This window comes from Phaseolus vulgaris, chromosome 3, assembly GCF_000499845.2.
Source record: "Phaseolus vulgaris cultivar G19833 chromosome 3, P. vulgaris v2.0, whole genome shotgun sequence".
In the NCBI taxonomy this organism is placed as follows: Eukaryota; Viridiplantae; Streptophyta; class Magnoliopsida; order Fabales; family Fabaceae; genus Phaseolus; species Phaseolus vulgaris.
Genome location: NC_023757.2, coordinates 27372400 through 27391988, shown reverse-complemented (window position 1 = coordinate 27391988; position 19589 = coordinate 27372400). Strand labels below are relative to the sequence as shown.

The 19589-nt window shown below is 48.2% G+C and overlaps 1 protein-coding gene across 1 annotated transcript in view; it reads right to left on the bottom strand.

Annotated features, from left to right (window-relative positions):
• Positions 1-773: 773 nt before the first annotated feature.
• Positions 774-19589, bottom strand: part of LOC137839469 (pentatricopeptide repeat-containing protein At4g33990-like) — a 29966-nt gene continuing 11150 nt past the window's right edge. The window contains exon 2 of the mRNA XM_068648584.1: positions 774-1066. Coding sequence (XP_068504685.1) covers positions 774-1066 — 293 coding nt within the window. The remainder of the gene's footprint in view (positions 1067-19589) is intronic.

Sequence of the window (19589 nt, the reverse complement as noted above, 5' to 3'; positions counted from 1 at the left end):
CTTGGTCTTCTCCAGCGATTGCTCCCGAGCAACACATTGATCAGCAAGTAGTTTCTGTTGTGCCTCAGAAGTTTGCATCGCCGCTTCAAGGGCGATGATCTTGGACTGAAGAGACGCTACCTGTTCAAGGAGCTCAGTGAGCCGTTTGCAGGCTTCCGCGTTGGACTCTCGGGCACTTCTCAAGGAGGCTTTGTAAACCTCCTCTTGGCACGCCCAGCTGCGGCATAGGCTCTCCTTTTCTTCCTTTAGGGTAGCTACTTCCTGTCGGAGAGATTGAAGCGTGCGTGCCTCGCCAGCCTTGGACTTCGCTTGGGCGCGCCAATCAAGGGCAATGGCCAAGAAGGCACCCAAATAGTAAGGCATGCCCTTTGACCGTGGCCCCCCAGAAGATTCACCCGGCGACAGCCTTTCATTAAAGCCCCTCATCAGCTGCATGATGGGAGGGGGAATCGCTATAAGCCCTAAGGCAGTTGTTGGGGCAGTTGTTGGGGTGGTTGGGGCGGCTGGTGTTGGTGTTGGTGTCGGTGTTGGTGTTGGTAAGGGCGCGGACTCTACCACCCCCTCCTCTTGGACTGTTTGGTGTGGGGGGGATGTGGCGCTGGGGGGATTGTCCCTCATAGACCCCCCATGTGGAGGTGAAGAAGATCGCGAGGAGATGACCCGGTTGGTCCTCCTTCTTTTATAGGCGGGCCCCACATCCGAGTCGTCATCCTCGGAGGAAATGGTAAGCACCCTCTTGCCTTTGTCAAGAGAGGCTGTGGAAGGAACGCTCGCTACAGCCAGTGGGACTGCAGCGATGGAAGGGGTGAGCTGGGTGTTTGGAGTGTTGGGGGAGAGTTGGGTGTTTGGGCTAAGGAAGGTGCTTGCGACGTAAGAGGGGAGTTTGGTGTTTGGTGGGAATGAAGAGAGTTGGGTGTTTCGGTAGAATGGGGTGGTAGTGATGATGGCGATGGGTTGGACTTGAGGGGGGAGGTGCTGGAGGCGCCGCCCTTTGCAGACTTCGCATCAAGACGAGCCTTCAAAGACCTAGCCAATTCAGCTCGTGTTGCAGAATCCATCATTGATGCTGCACCAAAGCAAACCAAGCAACAAAAGATTAGTTAGGAGAGAAGTGTCAAATGCGTATGGCGATGCATGGAAACATAGAATTAAAAAATTCGAACTCAGGGCCAAGTACAGGATTCCATTCTACTACGAAGGTAAACTCACAGAGCCACAACACGCGTGGGGGTTAGAACATATAAACGTTGCTTACAATAATTAGAGAAAAGCACGACCAAGAATCAGGTATGAAGAAGACAAGTAAAGAGCGAGACTCCCTACCAAAATATGCAGAAAGGGCGTTGGTCTTTAATTCGCGAGCTATCAGTGTCGGGGTGTGGAAGACGACTTTCAAGCCAGCTAACGCCACACACACCTCCCTATCAGCAGAGGCCAACTCGTCCAAAGATTTAGGTTTTGTCGGATTGGGCTTCTCCGTCCAGTATAGAGGGAAGCCATCCAGAGTTGTGGGGTCGTGCTTAGCGCAACACACCCTTAAGAAGTTACCCTTCCAACCTTTAAAGGATTTTTGGAAGAGGGTGAAGAGGATCCTACTAGCGACCCCAGAAAAGCTCACCCAGAGACTTTTCCCTTGCTTTTTCACTTCAAAGAAGTGAAGGAAAACATCCACTGATGGTGGGATGCCTAGGTACCCATATAAGATCTGGAAAGCCCAGACGAAGGCCCAGCCATTGGGATGTAGTTGGGCAGGGGCTACATTGACCTCCGTGAGCAGCTCCCTCTCGAAGGTCGTGAAGGGAAGGCGCAGGCCGATGCGCTTGAATACCGCTTGGTAAAGGAAAAAGAAGGGTCTTCCCCATTTGACCTGTCATCCACGCAAACTGGCTCCCCGGGGGTGCCATGACGGATGGAGATATGAGAATCATGGGTTTTGCAGAAGGCGTTGAAGTTATACAACCGCAAGTCACCCAGGTGTTTCTCTACGTCCTCAACAGTGGTCAAGGTGGTGCATTCGTCCAAGAGCTCGTCAGGATTGGGTGTTATTTTTGTACGCGCCATGGATGGATGAAGAGCTGGAGAAAGAAGAAAAGGTAAAGGTTCAGCAAAGAAGGCTCAAAGAAGCAAAGGGGGAGGAAACCCTAGAAAAATCCTACCCACGCGGGAAAGAGGAAAACAGGGGAAAACGAAGAAGTAAGAAGAACACCGAAATGCAGAAATGTAAACAGACCCAAGCAGTTATGAGATTAATGCAGTAACGGGCAAGAGTAAGCAAGAAGGAAGAACCATACCTTTGAGGTTGGTGCGTGGAAAGGCGAGAGCTTTCGCGAAGAGAAAGAGCACGAGAGTTGCAGGGAATCGCAAGGGCTTCAGAGAGAGGATGAACATTAGAAGAGGGTGCGAAGAAATGAATGAAACAGTGCCTCGAGCGCACGTTTTCAAAAGTTATAACGTTAACTCAAGAAACGTTAATGACGCGCACCCTCAGTCGTTCGATCGCGCCGCGTGTCGAAGGATTGAGCGCTAACTTGAAGCGCAAAGGGCACCAAACGCTGACCATGCGATTGAGCCACGTGTGAAGAGATTAGAGCATAACCCAAAGCGTCACCTTCCTCGCTCAGAGAATGTCACGTCGTCATAACACTTAAAGGAATGTCACATCAGCGGCACAGAGAATGTCACGTTAGCTGATCCGAGAATGACACGTCATCAGAATGCCACGTCGACAATAGGGCGAGGCCTTAGTCTTTTCGCTGAAAACAAGTTATCAACTCAAGACTGGGGGGCTTGTGTACCGTCCCGTCCCCGGGCATTGACCAAAGTCAACGCCAGAGTCAAAGTCAACATATGGTGGGACCACTCGAGGGCCCCAAAGAAGGGAAGTCAACAGATTGACCACTGAAGGCGTCGCCAAGAGAAGGCGTCTCCAGGAGAAGGCGTCGTCAGGGTAAGGCGTCGCCAGGTTGAAGCATCGCCAGGTTAAGGCGTGGCCCGGAGCAGTTACAAAGAGAAGAGAAATGTGGCTTCAAGGCTATAGTTTTGGTACCAACAGGGAGTAACCTGACTTGTGAAGTACCCATGTCACCTCAGGGAGACCCCCAGGATAGATACGACCCACGAGAGGGTCATGTCCAGGGGTGAACCAGGTGCATGGTGTGAGAGGAAGATAGATACACTCCCAGGGCGAGTGACTAGAAGTTGGGGCGCATAAGTTGGCACCAAAAAGTCACCCCCTTGCGCCAAATGCGCTTCGAGAAAGGAGAGTTTGCACGATGGATTAACCCTAAGTCGGGTTACGGCGCTGTAGGGCCCTCCACGAATAGTCGCGATCAAGTCAGAAGAACACGTGGCAATAAGCACTGAAAACATCAAGGCTTTCCTAAAAGTTCGCTAAGGTACACGTTAATTCAGTTCAGATTCGAACGTTCCAAGGAATATTTTTATACGCTTTCAATGCGCTTTAACGCGTTTTAAATGCGAGAGGTGTATAAAAAGGGACCTTGGGACGTTTGAAAGGGATCCGAGTTTTAACCTAGTTCAAACAGTTTACATAGAGTCAAAAAACCCTAGTTGTTTCGCTGTGCACCCACTGTACGCACAGACAATTAGGGCAACACAGTTTTAGTCATTCAGTATAGTATTCGACCACCTTCAGAGCATCCAGTCACGGTGTTCAACACGGGGTGTGTCACTCTTTGATGTTTCTCGCTAGCTGACTTGATCGTCGGAGTGTAAACGGCCGCGAGGGCGACCCTTTGTTCACTTCTTTTCAGGTACTCACAAATGGAGCAGAACGAAGGTGCCCTAGCTCGTGTGGACAACCCAGGTCAACTGGCGGGAACACATAATATCTAAGAGATAAATGTTGTTTACCCTTTTTCATGTGAAAAGCACCTTACCAAAAATTTCATTTGAGATTGTACAAGTGTTGGCTTTGAAATTAACCTTGTATCCCTTGTCACACAGCTGGCTAATGCTTAGAAGACTATGCTTTAGCCCTTCAACATACAATACATTCTCAATAGTGGTTGAGTCTTTAGTACCAACATCTCCTCTTCCAAGAATTCTTCCTCTATTGTTGTCTCCATATGTGACATGTCCTTCAGCTTTGAGTTTTAGGCTTATGAATTGAGTCAAATCACCTGTCATGTGCTTCGAGCACCCACTGTCCAGCTACCACTGATTTTTCCTGCTATTCTTCTACAAAACAGATTTAGCACATATGGTACCCCTTTTAGTCTAGGGTCCAGCATGATTAATACCTTTCCTTAGGAAGCCATTTGGCCAATCCTTTAGGAACAAGGTACCTTCTAGCTTTACATGTTCTAGATATATTTCCAGACTTCATACAATAAAAACAAGTTGCAGAAAGCATTGTATTTGAACAACTAAAAGAGGAAAAACCTGTTTTGGAAGGAACAAAAAAACTGGACAACTTTTTCACATTGCTTTTCATTCCAGGATTATATCCTAGACCATTTTTTATTAAAAACAACATTCTGTGAACCTAATAAAGTTTCAAGATTTTCTCTTCCTTTGGTGAAATTTGAGAGTGTTTTTAACAAATATTCAACCTGTTTTTCCAGCTTCTTACAATTATCACAGGTTTTTATTGATGCATGCAAACATGTTAATTCAAGGCTAACAAATTCAGTTTTAGCTTTGTGCAGTTCTTCCTCAAGAGCTTTGACCATAGGTTCAAGTACCCTATTTACTCTATTCAATTTGATGCAAATGACAGCTAATCTGTTTGCTTCATCATGTGTTTCCTTAAAGGAAATTAACAGCTGATCATAATTTTCAGAATCAGTGGAAAAATCACTTACTGAATCAGAGTTAGATTCTTCATCATGAAGCACAAATTTGCTTCTTCACTTTCGGTTGAGGAATCACTAGATGAGGATACATCATTTTCGTCCCAAGAGATGTATGCTCTTTTGCCTTTGCTTCTTTCACTCTTCTTGCTTGCTGATTTTTCTTTGTTTTGATTGTTTGGACAATCAACCTTTATATGACCTATTTTACCACATCCAAAGCAAGTTTAATTAGAAGAGTTTGAATCATAGGATTTAGAATACCTCTTTCTTTGTTGAGTTCTGTCATGATTTTTCTTTCTAAGAAATCTGCTGAATTTTCTAGTGAGCAGACTCAATGTCTCATCATGTTCAGGATTCTCTTCTTCCTCACTTGTATCATGTTCCATGGTAGTTTTCAAGGAAATTCCTTTGGCTCTCTTCTCCACAGTTTCTTGTTCTTTCAATCTTTTCAGCTCTAGTTCATGCTTCATCAACTTTCCAAAGAGTGTAGCAGTGGACATCTTGGATAAATCTCTGGATTCTGAGATTTCTGTTACCTTAGGCTGCCAGCTTCTATCAAGGCATTTCAGCACCTTTATGTTGAGCCCTTCCTTGTCAAAGACTTTACAAAGGCCAGTGAGGTGATTTACAATATGTGTAAATTGTTTCTGCACATCTGCAATATTCTCTTCTGATTGCATTCTGAACAGTTCGTATTCCTAAATGAGTGAATGCTTCCTTGCTCGTTTCACATCATTTGTCCCTTCATGGGTTACCTCTAGTACCTCCCACATCTCCTTAGCTGAGTTACATTGAGAAACTCTAAACAACTCATCCATATTCAGTGCAGATGTGATGATGTTCTTGGCTAGAGAGTCATATTGAGCCTTCTTCCTTTCACTTTCACTCCATTCAGATCAAGGCTTCTTTACTGTTTCTTCTTTGACAACCTACATAGGTATAAAAGGTCCACTGACCACTGCATCCCAAATACCCATATCAATAGACTCCATAAAAATTTTCATCCTAATTTTCCAGAAAGCATAGTTAACACCACCAAACATAGGAGGTCTATTAATAGACGCACCTTCAGCAAAAGGCATTTTAAACTCAGACATCATGCATACACTTGAGCAAAATACAAGCGCTAGCTCTTGATACCAATTGTTAGAGTTAAACAGTGTCTAAGTTCAAGAGGGGACGGGTGAATTGAGCTTATCAAATTTTCGCAAAAGAAACCGATTTACAGTGTAACAGAGGTGAAAAGAATAGATTGATTTTAAATGAAACAGATTGTTTTTACAAATGACTTTAACACAAACAGAGCTTGATCAACAAGATTTAGATCAACCAGCAGGAATAGCAGAAACAAATTGATTAACTTTTACAGCTTATGAAGTTGTAGATTGTATCACAAGATTAATCAATTTTACTTAACACAAAGCACCTAGAGGAATGAACAACAGTCACGGTTCAGTCAAGGAAAAAACAATTCACACTTTAGCCATATTACAGATTCACACAGCAGCTTGATTTATGTTTAGAAGATTGATTAACAAGCTAGAATGGCAGATTTAATCAGGTCCAGAGTTAACAGATTTAGATTCAAAAGAACAAATTCTTTTCTTGACAGATTATGTTAAAACTCAGAAATAAGTGCAGGGATGAGAAGAGAAACACAAGAGAATTTTTATACTGGTTCACTCATCAAGAGCTACGTCCAGTTCACCTTACTCCAAGGTGGAATCCACTAAGACAGATACAATCAATTACAACATACACAGCATTCTTGAACCCTTCAAGAACTTCAACAAACAAGGCTGAAAAACACTATTTCAGCACGCCTTGCACTCCAAGAAACACTATCAAAGAGTGACTAACACTTATACCTATTACAAGAATGAATAAGGGAAAGATTACACCTGAAATTGTGTTGCAAGAACATAAACCAGTTGTTCTATTTGCTCCAAGACAGTACCAACACCTTCATCCAGCACAAGGTTCTTCAAGAACAAGCACACATATATTTTCCTATTGAAAAACCTTTGCAAAACCTTTTCAATTCTCTTTCTCACACAATAAATGTTTTATCTCTGTTCAAACTGTGATTTTTCAGCACACTTTCATGTGAGAAAGGCACTTTGTTTTATAGAGAACAGTTCTTAACCACTTTTCAAAAAACAGTTTCAGAGCAGTTATAAGAACAACATATTGATTCTAAAAACAACAGATTAAATGTTAACAAAACTGCCAGCTCAACTTAACTGAAATAACAGACTGAGCTTTACCTTTGGTGCCCTAACAGAATTTTGAAAAAGCATTTTAACAGAGCAAAAATAAACCTATTGTTTCTCAAGTAAACAGATTTATTTTTGTGCTGAATCAAACCTTTTAAGAAAACTTTAAAAAAACATTTCCAAAACCATTTAACCTCATTATGTGTTTGATCTTACTACCTTGATTTGGCATCTAGGATGGGTCATGTAGCAAAAGGCAACCTTGAATACACACAAACCTAAAGTACAAGATCATCTAAGACAAATTGCAACCTTCAAAGCAAACTAGCTAAAAATTACATCAAACATACTAGGGCAAGGTAGAGATGAGCTTCATCCATCTTCAACACCAAGTCTTTCCTTGCCAAAAACTATCCCTCAAAACTTGTCTCACACCTTTTTCTAAGTAAACTACGTGAGTCACAAGTAGTATGAAAACACAATTTTATGCAAAGAAAATGATCCTGCCGGCAACTCGAACGTGCAAGAATCGCTTTGTAGCACTCTCTGTCCCGTCTACGCGACTGCGTTCTCTGCAAAGTCACCCTCAAAACCTTCTCTTGATGCTCCAAACGTGACCTGTAAAACACACAGACGGCGCCTCTAGCGGCCGTTTGCACTCCGACGATCAAGTTAGACCACAGAACCACCAAATGAGAAAACTAGTCGTGTGTGTGAAAAACTCTTGCTCCCTATTTTTCGTGTCCCCTCAATCTCTCCCTGATTCTCTTTTATGTGTCTCTCTCTCTGCTTCTGGGCATAGCAGAATTCTGTTATGCTTTTCTGGCATGTGTCAGAACCCTGTTATGCTTTTATGAGACAATGTACCTCCAGAATCAGTAGAGTGTGGGTGTCTGTGCGTGTCCGCGCGTCTCTGCGCTTGGCTGCGCTTGTCTGTACCTTTAGTGGTACGGAGTGCACCTTTATCTGGACCGCACCCCTCTCAGATGATGACACGTGGAGGCATGCGACTCACACCTAACCACACACGTGTCACTTACCGGAAAGGTTCTAGCGCTTCTCTTTGCATGCTAAGTTATTCCCTTGGGGAGTAACTTAGCATGTTTCTTTTATCTGGGTAAATCGCATACTCTCAGGAGAACGCCGGGTGTGGCCGGTCTAGGCACACTCACCAAGCGTTGCTCTCTGAGCAGACGGCTTACCCTTCACGCACGTAATGGTTTGAGGGAGTCACCAATCACTGATTGGTTTACTAGCTCCCTCAGACCACTCTCATGCGCGATTCCTCGAGATGTGCTCATGCGAGGTCCATGTGTAACGCTCTCGCAGGGAACCTCAGTCCCAGCTTAACTGCGTGTAACACGAGACCCCGATGACCATGCACCCGATGACTGATCAGTGCTCTATTTGCTTCTCGCGTTCTGCCCCCAAGCGTGAGTCTGGGAACTGGTCTGTTGGTGGCCACTTGGCTACTGACCACCGATCACCGTTCTGGGTGATCTGTCGATGGTCACTTGGTTACTGACCCCCGATCACCGCTCTTGATCTCTCTGTCACCTGGTCCACGTGTCACCCTGCGAGTGGTCCACGTGGTCCTCTGCTGCTGACGTCATCGACTACCGATGACCGATCAGATCACAAGCCCCCCAGTCTCGAGTCATGAACTCGTTCTCGGCGAAGAGACTAAGTGGTCGTGCCCTCAGTCCACGTGGCAAGTGGGACCGCATCACGTGCCACCTCACGTGCTGCTTCTTTAACGTTTGGACTTCCTTCCTTAATCTCGCGACACGTGGCCCCATCGACGGCCAGCGTGGTGTGTCGCTAGCGCTTCTCTTATTCAAATTGGCGCGCGCCTTCACTGTTCCTTCATCTTCTTCAATCGACTCTCAGACTTCTTGCGAACTCTTTCTCTGCGCACCCATCTTTCTTCAAGTTTTCTGCTTCCAAGCCTCTTGCGATCATCCAAAGGTATGGTTTTTCTTCTTCCTGGGTCTATTTAGGTCATCTTTACCGATTGCATTTATCTTTCTCGTTATCATGCATTCATCTTCTCTATTTTCCCTCTCTCGACCCGCGCTAGGGTTTTTTCGCGTTCTCGCTCTGACTTCTGCTTCTTCTTCTTCCTCTTTTCACCTGGGCATCTCTTTCTCCTTCCCCCTCTCTGTTTTCACCGAACCATTCATCATTCCCTCTTCTTCCATTCATTATGACTTTTCGTTTTTCCTCCATTTGCAGCTATCTCGCGATGGCTCGCTTGAAACAAACCGCACGCATTATTGCCTCATCTTCTGGTGCACAGCCTTCCGCGAGTGCGCCAGCTCCGCCACCGCCTGTTGCCACCTCCTACCATGACAACGCCAGGGTCTACGACAGGGCCCCCCTGGCACAAAGGAAAATGCACAAAGGATCAAGCAATAAACTCAAAAACAGAAAGTAAACCAAAGCAAGAAACAATCAAAGCAATAAAAGTACTACTAGAAGTAATGACAATTATGGAATAACATGACTAAGACAAAACTTGACATGATTACAAAATTAAAAGACATATAACAAGATATAACCACAAGTGAAAGGAAGCTTAAGGTCAGCTCTAGGAAGGAGAATGCCATTCCAAAAGAGCAGCCATACTCATATGAACAATGAGTGCTAGAGTCCTTTTCACAAACACATGGTGTAACAAAAGAAAACAGCAAGAAAACTCAAAATAAATCCTAAAACAGAATGGTAAACAACTTGAATTAAAGAGCTCTTGAAAGTAAAGTGCAATACAACTCAAGAATTAAGCAAAAACAAGCCTAGACTCTAGATACCACATGATGTGAATGTAACTACAAAACACATGATTCTTGACATTCTTAGGAGCAACTTGAGCTGGATTGAAAGGCACTTTACTTTAGAATTGGATCAATGTTCTAAATTCAAGAACTCACCAAAACTTAGCACCAACCAAGACTCATATGGAAGTCCATGTATTGTCAAATTGAATCAAACACAAGGAATGAAGAACAAGAATTAAAAAACTGGACAGAATTGAAAAGCTAGCTACTGAACCAAATAGAATAAATGGAAACCAAGCTGAAAACAGAAATGTAAACGGTAGAAAAAATGAAGGAAAACACTAGGAAATTAAGCTACCAAATGGAAATTGAAGAAAAGGAAGAAGAACACTTATAGAAGAAGATGCTTGCTGGATTTTGAGAATTGGAAGAAGCCATTCACGCCACTTGGAACCTTGAACCAAGATAAGTGATGGAGTGCCACCACTTGAAGCTCACCATAGCTCACAAGATAAGGCAAAGAAGAGGAGGACTCAAAACTCACAAATTCTCTCCCAAATTGAGTATAGTCTCTCTACTATAAAATTCCAATCTGAATTGTACAAGCTAAGCACCTTTATTTATAGCCTAGAGGTGCTGAAAATGCAAGCTAAAAGGCACACAAATGCAATGAAATTCGGTTTGGCACCCCCTAGGCTCCTATCTACACTCCCCCTAGACTCCCTTACTACTTACACCTTTTTATTACATTCACACCCCTATTCTACAAAAGAAATAAGAAGAGCCATTTTATTATACTCTTGTCCCAAAGCTCTTGCCATGCTCCTAGTAATTCATTGGGCTTGGGCCCCTTGTTGGGCTTGGGCCCCTCGTTGGCCTTGGACCCCTTGATGGGCTTGGGCCCCTTGTTGGGCTTGGGCTTCATGGCCTAGAGCATCCTCTACTTGGTTTCCATCAGGTTGAGTTCAAGAAACCCAAGGACCTTGAAGCCATGGCCCCCTACGAGCGCGAGCTATGTGGGCTGTTCCTGGGGGCCAAATACAACTCTGCTCGCCTCATCAAAGAGGAATTTGATGTGGTGGCTCTGAAAAAATATATAGGTAGCTCCTTTTCTTCCACCTCTTAGGATACTTGCACCTTCTCCCGCATGCTTGTATATATTTTGAATTACTTGCGTAACTTGGCCATCTAACTTTTCCCTTTCTCATCTATGTAGATTCAATGTCAGGGAAAGACAGGAGGCAAGCCTTGCTGGAGCTTGCCAAGCTTCGGGGGACCAAGGGAACTGGCTCCTCTTCTTCTACCACCGAGCCCATTGCAGCCCCCCTCTCTCGGTTGTGCTTGCTGGAGGCCCCGAGCAGGGAAGGAAGAAAAGAAGATTGGTGAAGGCCTCTACTTCACCTGTTGCTGCTGCTGCTGCTGCACCCTCAACCGAAGAGGAAAGCTCTGGCTCTCCTCTTATACACCGCCAGAGGAAATTGCCAGCGGTTGAGGGGACCTCATCTCTCCAGCCTGGGGAGATCGAGGTGGTGGAGGTAGAGGAAGGTTCACCCCCTCCTCCCTCTACTCAACCTGCCCCAGAGCCCACATGCCTTCCTTCCCCCTGCCAACAACCGCTTTCAGCTTCTCGATCGTCATCTTCCCCCCCAGCAGGCTAATCTCTTGGTCCATCCGCTTCTCCTACTGGGGGCGCATCCGCTCATCCGGGGGGGTCTCCCGCCACCACTGCCAACCTCCACTGCAACTGCTGAATGTGGTGGCTCCAGCTCGCGACCAAGCGCCTCTGGAGCTAGCCACGAGAACTTTAGCAGGGTCATCACCTTGGTTCGACAGCTTATCAGCAACCGAGAGGCTCGTCGAATGGAACGGTGATGAGGTGGACACACACCTGGCCAGGCAGATGGTGCTCTCTTTGGAGTTTTCCACCCAGCACCGCAAGCAAATAGCCCTGGAGAAGAGGGTGAAGGAGCTTGAGCACGACAAGGAGTCACTGCGAAGTGACTTCGAAGCTGCCCAAGGGTCTGTAGAACTGATGCGGGGCATGGTGGAAAAAGCTAGGAGGGAGTACCTAGCGCAGGTCCAAGAGACCATCAAGACGAGATCTTGATGGGCAATCTGTTAGCTCACTGGACTACGAGGTGGTGCAGCTACGGGCCGAGACCTCCTCCCTACGCCAACTGAACTCTCAACTAGGGGGGAGCTCGAGTCCACCAAGGAAGCGGCTGCTGCTGGAGAGAAGAGGCTTGAGGAGGTGGGCAAACTATCTGAAGCCAAGGCCAACTGAAAAGCTGCCTCTCCCTTGCTGGCCTTACCACTGAGAGAGATGCTGCGGAGGCCTCGAAGCAAAACTGGAGGCGGAGAAAGCTGATTAATGAACGTGGGTGTTGATGCCCTTACTGACGGATTCGAGCTGGCACTCGAGCAAATCCGATGCGTTCTCCCAGACTTGGACCTCTCGCAATTTAGCATTTATCACGAAGTGGTAGATGGGAAGCTCACCCCTCCTGCCCCTTGACTCTTCTCTTTCTTGTAAATTTTTACTTCTGCACAACTTTTCTTAGTACTCAGAATTTGTATAAGACTTGGTTGTGAATACATACTCTCAATTTGTATAAAGCTTCTTCTCTTGTATTTTCTTGAGCTTCACCTTTCTTTATGCACACGACTAACTGTTAGCTAGCTTAGGTTCAGCGCGATCTTAAGCTTTATCTTTCCCTTTGCAAACGACTAAGTGTTAACCAGCTTAGCCTAGCGCGATCTGCCTCCTTTGACCTGGCTCTACTTGATCACGACTAGCTACTCCCTTAGCTTTGTGTTAACAGTTCTGTCGCTGCTTTGCGCCACTAACCAATCCTGACGACTCATCAGTGATCGCTCTTCGATCTTTACTTGGCTACTCTGTCGCTCTAGCGCTAAGTGCATAGAGGACTTGACATCGATCGCTCGAGGTGATGCTCGTTTTGGGGAAAGAAAGTGTTTCTCGCTAACCCCTCTTACTTTCCCCAAGGTCATCACCTTCGGCGGATTGAGTCGTTCATCCCTACCTCACTCCTGGGTGAGAAGGGTTTCGGGCTAAGAGTCTTACTGGGCCAATATTGGTGTATGCCAATGGGTAAGGACACTTGCAGAATCTTTCCTTCCCTCTCTTGGTCTTACTAGCACCCCTGGATTTTCAAACCTTAGCTGCCTGCGCTCACACCTGGGGTGAGGAAGATTAGATCAGTGCCAGTACTTGCGCTAGGGCGAGTAAGGCCTAACCATTACCTGCGCTTGGCCTGGGCAAGGAGGTTTTAACTTTAATACTTGCGCACACTTGATATGCTGGAAATTTTTCTTTAATGGGTGGCCTCGTTAAAACCCTCCTTAGGGAAAAGAGTGCCCCTTGTCTGTTCAACTGTTTCCACCACATACAAAAGCATGTATCTTTAGCCGAGAACGCAACTACTGTACAACTTAACTGAAATAAAATTTTAAATGGGTGGCATTCCCGTTCTAGGGATTGCTCCTCCCTCCAAGTCTCTAGGCGATAGGCTCCGTTCTCTAACGTCTCGACCATCTGTACAGGCCTGTCCACTTTGGGACAAACTTGTTCTCTATCTCATTCTGATGCGCCTTTCTCATCACCAGTCCTTCCTGGAAACGCCTGGGCTCCTTAGAGTTGTGCCTCCGTCTTCTTCTCTTTACGGCTTCAGCACTGACTCTGGCTTCCTCCGCACTTCGTCAGCAGGTCGAGATTCACCTTTCGTTCTTCATGGACTTCAGCAGTGAAATTCAGAATCTGGGGGAGCTCTCTGTATTCCACGGGAATCATGGCGTTGTCCCATAGACAAGGCTGAAGGGTGTCTCATGGGTGCTGGACTGTGGGGGTGGTATGATAAGACCATACAATTTGGGGACCTCCTCTGCCCAGCTTCCTTTGGCCTTGTCTAGTCTTCGCTTCAGCCCCCTGAGCAGTACTCGATTGGCCGATCCACCTGCCCATTGGTTTGTGGGTGTTCCACTGAAGCGAAAACCTGCTGTATCTTTAACTCTTCACACATCTTCCTCAGCTGATGACTCGTGAACTGGGTGCCATTGTCGGAGACCAACCTCTTGGGTATTCCGAAGCGGCAGACGATGTTCTTCCAGACGAAGTGCTCGACTTTCTGTGCGGTGATGTGTGCGACTGGTTCTGCCTCCACCCACTTGGTGAAGTACTCGATGGCCACGATGAGAAAACTTCATCTGCCTTATCGCCAGGGGAAAAGGTCCTAGGATGTCGATCCCCCATGTGTGGAATGGCCACGGGCTATGGATGGACCTCAACTCCTCAGGAGGTGCCTTGTGCCAGTCCGCGTGCAGTTGACAAACTGTTTGCAACGCTGAGCAAACCTCGCAGTCTTCCTTCAGCTTTGGCCAGTAGTACCCCCACGCGCGGAGTATCCTACTTGCCAAGCGCGACCACCTACGTGGCTTCCGCACACCCCCTCGTGCAGCTCAGACATGAGTCTGGTGCATTGCTCGCCGTGCACACAGATCTGCACAGGGTGAGAAAACCAAATCTAAGAGGTTTCCATCTATTAGAGTAAACTTACTTGAACTCCTCTTTATCCTTTTTGCCTCTGCCACGTAGTGGGAGTACACATCTTCTAAGTATAACTGGTATGGCGTTATCCAGGTGTCGGTTCCTTCACCGCGCGGACCTCCATCGACTCATCATCGATCTTCGACGGTCGCGCTCTCACCCTCCGGTGCTTCAACGTTTCTTGAGTCAACGACGATAGACCGATCGTTAGGCGCTCCATTGATTTGTACACATGAAGTACCTGGTTGTCTGACACGAACGCACGCGGTACCTTCAAGGTCTCCTGAATGACGGTCCTCTGCTTTCCCCCCTTTGCCTGAGCTGGCCAGCTTGGCAAGCAGGTCTGCTCTGGCATTTTGCTCTCTTGGCACGTGCACACAATTCAAACTCGGTGAAGGACGTCTTCAGGAGCTGTACATACTCCAGGTAGGCTGCCATCTGGGGATCTCTTTGCCTGGAACTCCCCTGTAACCTGCCCCGGTGACACAGCAAAGAGTCGCTTTTGGCCAAGCAGGTTTCTTGCTTCCCATTTCTCTCTTGCTAGCAACATTCCTGCGATCAGGGCTTCATACTCCGCCTGATTGTTGCTAGCCTTGAAGGCAAAGCGGAGGGACTGCTCGAATCAGTACCCAAGTTAATGACCCGCTCCCCCCCCACCCGTTGTTGGCCTTCCAAAATGACTCCAGCGCTCCCCCTGCTGATTAGAGGAGCCATCCACCGATAACACCCATCGGAAATCTAGCCTTCTGCAGGTGTCGCGATCGACGACAGCTCGACTACAAAGTCCGCGAACACCTGCCCCTTGATCGGTCCTCGGGGCTCGTACTGAATGTCAAATTCTGACAATTCCACCGCCCATTTGACCATCCTGCCTGCTACATCAGGTTTCTTCAATACACGTTTGGATAGGCAGATCAGTCATCACCACCACTGTGAAGCTGTGGAAGTAATGCCTGAGTCTTCTGGCTGAAAAACCACCGCCAGGGCAGCCTTCTCGAGGGCCTGGTACCTTGTTTCAGGGCCTTGCAGCACCTTACTCACGAAGTAAACAGGCCTCTGGGCCTGGTCTTTCTTGCACCAGGACTGAGCTGACTGCTCTCTCCGTCACAGCGAAATATAGACGAAGAGGGATGCCTACCTGAGGTTTTCGCAAGACTGGTGGGCTCGCCAGATACCCTTCTTGATGAAGGCCTCCTCGCACTCCTGTGTCCAGAGGAATCTGCTGTTGCGTTTAGACACTGGAAGTATGGATGACCTTTCTCCCCTCCAGCGGACATAAACCGGGACAAGGCTGCCAAGCGACCGGTGAGCTGCTGCACCTCCTTCACCGTCGTTGGGCTCCTCATTGCCACGATTGCCGCACACTTCTCTGGGTTAGCTTCGATTCCCCGCTCTGTTAAGAGGAAACCCAAGAACTTCCCAGCCTCCACACCAAAAATATTCTCAGGGTTGAGCTTCAGCCTGTACTTGGCAATGGTGGTGAATAGTTCTTCCAGATCAGCTGCATGATGCTTCTTCTCTTGGGACGTAACCACCATGTCATCTACATAGGCATGTACGTTCCTTCCCAGCATGGGCGAGAGCACCCTATCCATGAGCCGCTGGTAGGTAGCCCCCGCGTTCTTTAACCCGAATGGCATGACCTTGTAGCAATAGCAAGACCGTTCCGTCATAAACGCGGTCTTGCACTCATCCATGGGGTGCATCCTGATCTGGTTATACCCGAGAAAGCGTCCAAGAAGCTGAGTAGCTTTCCCCCTGATGCGCTATCAACTAGGGCATCTATACTGGGTAAGGGGTAAGAATCCTTGGGGCACGCCTTGTTGAGGTCAGTGAAGTCCACGCACATTCTCCACTTGCCGCTTGCCTTCTGAACCAGTACCACATTCGCTAGCCACTCGGGGTACTGGATTCTCTGATGCCCTGCAGCAAGGAGCTTCTGCGCTTCGTCGTGGATCACCTTCCTCTTTCCTCGTTGAATTTCCTTCGCCTTTGTCGCACAGGTCGAACCTGGTCCATCGACAGACGATGGCAAAGGAAATCGGGGTCGATTCCTGGCATGTCGGATGCTGACCATGCAAAGGCACATGTGCTTCTCAATCACACCAACGATCAGCTTCGCTCTTCTTCAACGAGGGATCCCCCAACTTGAACTTTTTCCCCCGATGTCCACTTCGACCCATCCTTCAGCTGGGTGGGGCCTTCTCTCGCTGGCGATGACCGCCCTCGCGATCCCTGACTCGCGAGGAGCGATCGCGCCTTCCTCTTCTTCTTCAACTTGGGCTACCTGGGAGCCCCCCACCGCAGCGTTCTCTCCATCCTCTGAGCGCCCTGTGTCTCCCTAACCACCGATCGCTCTTCGCGCACGCCTGGTGGTGGTTCGTGGTGACGTGACATACACTTCTTTTTGCTTCAGCTGTTCTCATAACAGCGTCTTGCCTCAGCCTGATCCGACTTGATGGTTATCACGGTCCCCTCCATCGACGGCAGCTTCAACTTCATGTGCCTCGTCGATGGTATTGCGCCCAACCTATTGAGTGTTGGCCTCCCCAACAAGACGTTGTACGCAGAAGGGGCGTTCACCACCAGGTACTTTATCTTTTCAGTGCGGGCTGTCGTTCCGTCAGTGAACGTTGTCCTCAGCTCATGTATCCCCGCACTCTACCTGATCTCCTGCAAAACCGTAGAGACACCCGGTATACGGCCTTAGCTGATCAGGGGACAACTGTAACTTGTTGAATGTTGGCCAGAACATGACGTCCCGAGCTTCCTTGATCTACGAGTACTCTGTGCACTCGTCTTCCTGTGATGAGGAAATGACCACAGGGTCGTTGTCGTGCGGGACAACGTCCCGTAGATCAGCTTTCCTGAAGATAATGTCCACTTCAGGGTAATGACTCTCATTTACCGCATCTACCGCCATCACCGATCGAGCGTATCTCCTTCTCTGTGAAGCTGTGCATCCCCCACCAGAGAAGCCTCCCGCGATCGTTGCACTTCCCCGCACAGGGACTTCATGCTGCTGTTCTCCAGCTGGGATCCTGACGCGCGATCACCCTGCGGCTCACGCAGGTAATCTGCTAGGAACCAGACTTCACCAACTCTGCCAGTTGGTGTCCCAACGCCAAACAGGAGAAGTGTGTGGCCAAAGGCCTGGTGAAACTCACACCATCATTCTTCTTTCCCCAAGTACCTTATCTGTCTTCTCTGGTACTCGTAGTCTTGCTGCTACAGCAGGAAGGGCGATGAGATCCGCCAATCCCACCATGAAGTTGTATCTTGGGGGTGCGTTATTCTCTCCTTGCACGCCCCCTGCTCTGGTCTTTGCCTGGTGCATAGGGACGAGGTTTTTCCCGCACCTTTTCCCCTCCTTGGCCTCATGCACCCTTGCTTGCTGTGGTTTCCTTGCCCTCCACGCGGTCTTGGTGGTGCAGCACTTCCCTCTTCTCAGAAACCTCTGTTTCTGCCACTATGTGCGCCACCGCACGTCGTCGGATCTCTGCAAAGGTGCTGGGATGGCTCCTGATGAGAGACTCGCTGAAGGGCCAGGCAGCACTCCCTTCTTAAACGCGTGCACCAGCATATCTTCATCTTTGCTGGGCAGTCTAACCACTTGTGCTCCAAAGCGGTTGAGGTAGTCTTTCAGCGACTCCCTTGGTACTGGCGCACGTCGAACAATCGTATGACACCACTGCAGGTGCTTTGTTGACGATGTATTGCTCAGTGAAGAGCTTTGAAAACTGAGAGAAAGACGTGATATGTCCCTTCTGGTAAGCTCACGAACCACTCCATGGCGATTCCGCTTAGCGTGCTCATGAACATTTTGCAGTACACAGCGTCTGAGCCCCCAGACAACATCATCTGGGTGTGGAACGCCGTCAGATGCGCCTCCGGGTCTTCTACCCCTTGAACGACGCCTTCACCCCCACCAGGTTGGGAGGCACCATGGTTCCCATGATTTCAGGGGAGAATGGCATGGGGAACGCTCTTGGAGGTGACGGCTGCCTAGACATCCTTTCGTCAACGCGTGTTCCCTCTGTGCCTGCAACGTCCTCCAACTCTTCATTGACGCGATTCAGCTCGTCGTTCCTACTCTGCGACGCAGCCAACTCCGTCTGCATCCTTTCTTGTTCAACTTTCGACGCTGCGGCGTTATCCTGCAGCGTGCGCACCATCTCCAGGACCTGCGCCATTGTCACAGCTCCTTCGTCAGCAGATGGCGCAGGTGATGGTTGTCTGTTTCTTGGCATCTTTCCCTAGCAAAGAACTTGGTAAAACTCTTGGTAAGCTTCAAAACTGTGGTGTATATGGGACCAGATTCACTCGGGCCCCACGGTGGGCGCCAAATGATCCTGCCGGCAACTCGAACGTGGAGGAATCGCTTTGTAGCACTCTCTATCCCGTCTACGCGACTGTGTTCTCTGCAAAGTCACCCTCAGAACCTTCTCTTGGATCTCCAAACGCGACCTGCAAAACACACAGACGGCGCCTCTAGCGGCCGTTTGCACTCCGACGATCAAGTTAGACCACAAACCACCAAATGAGAAAAACTCGTAGTGTGCGTGAAAAACTCTTGCTCTCTCTGTTCTATCTCCCCTAACTCTCACCCTGATTCTCTCTTTTATGTCTCTGCCTGTACTGGGCCTAACAGAATTCCGTTATGCCTCTCTGGCATGTGCCAGAACCCTGTTATGCTTTTCTGCGACAACGTACCTCTAGAATCAGTAGGGTGAGAGCGTGAGAGTCTGTGCGTGTCTGCGCGTCTCTGCGCTTGGCTGCGCCTGTCTGTACCCTTAGTGGTACGGAGTGCACCTTTATCTGGACCGCACCCCTCTCAGATGATGACACGTGGAGGCATGCAACTCACATCTAACCACATACGTGTCAGTTACTGGAAGGGCTCTAGCGCTTCTCTTTGTGTGCCTAAGTTACGCCCTTGCGGAGTAACTTAGGATATTTCTTCCATCTGGGTAAATCGCATACTCTTAGGGGAACGCCAGGTGTGGCTGGTCTAGGCACACTCACCAAACGTTGCTCTCTGCGTAAACGGCTTACCCTTCACGGTGTCACGCACGTAATGGGTTGAGGGAATCGCCAATCACTGACTGGTTTACTAGCTCCCTCAGGCCACTCTCGTGCATGATTCCCTGAGATGTGCTCATGCGAGGTCCATGCGTAACGCTCTCGCTGGGAACCTCAGTCCCAGTTTAACTGC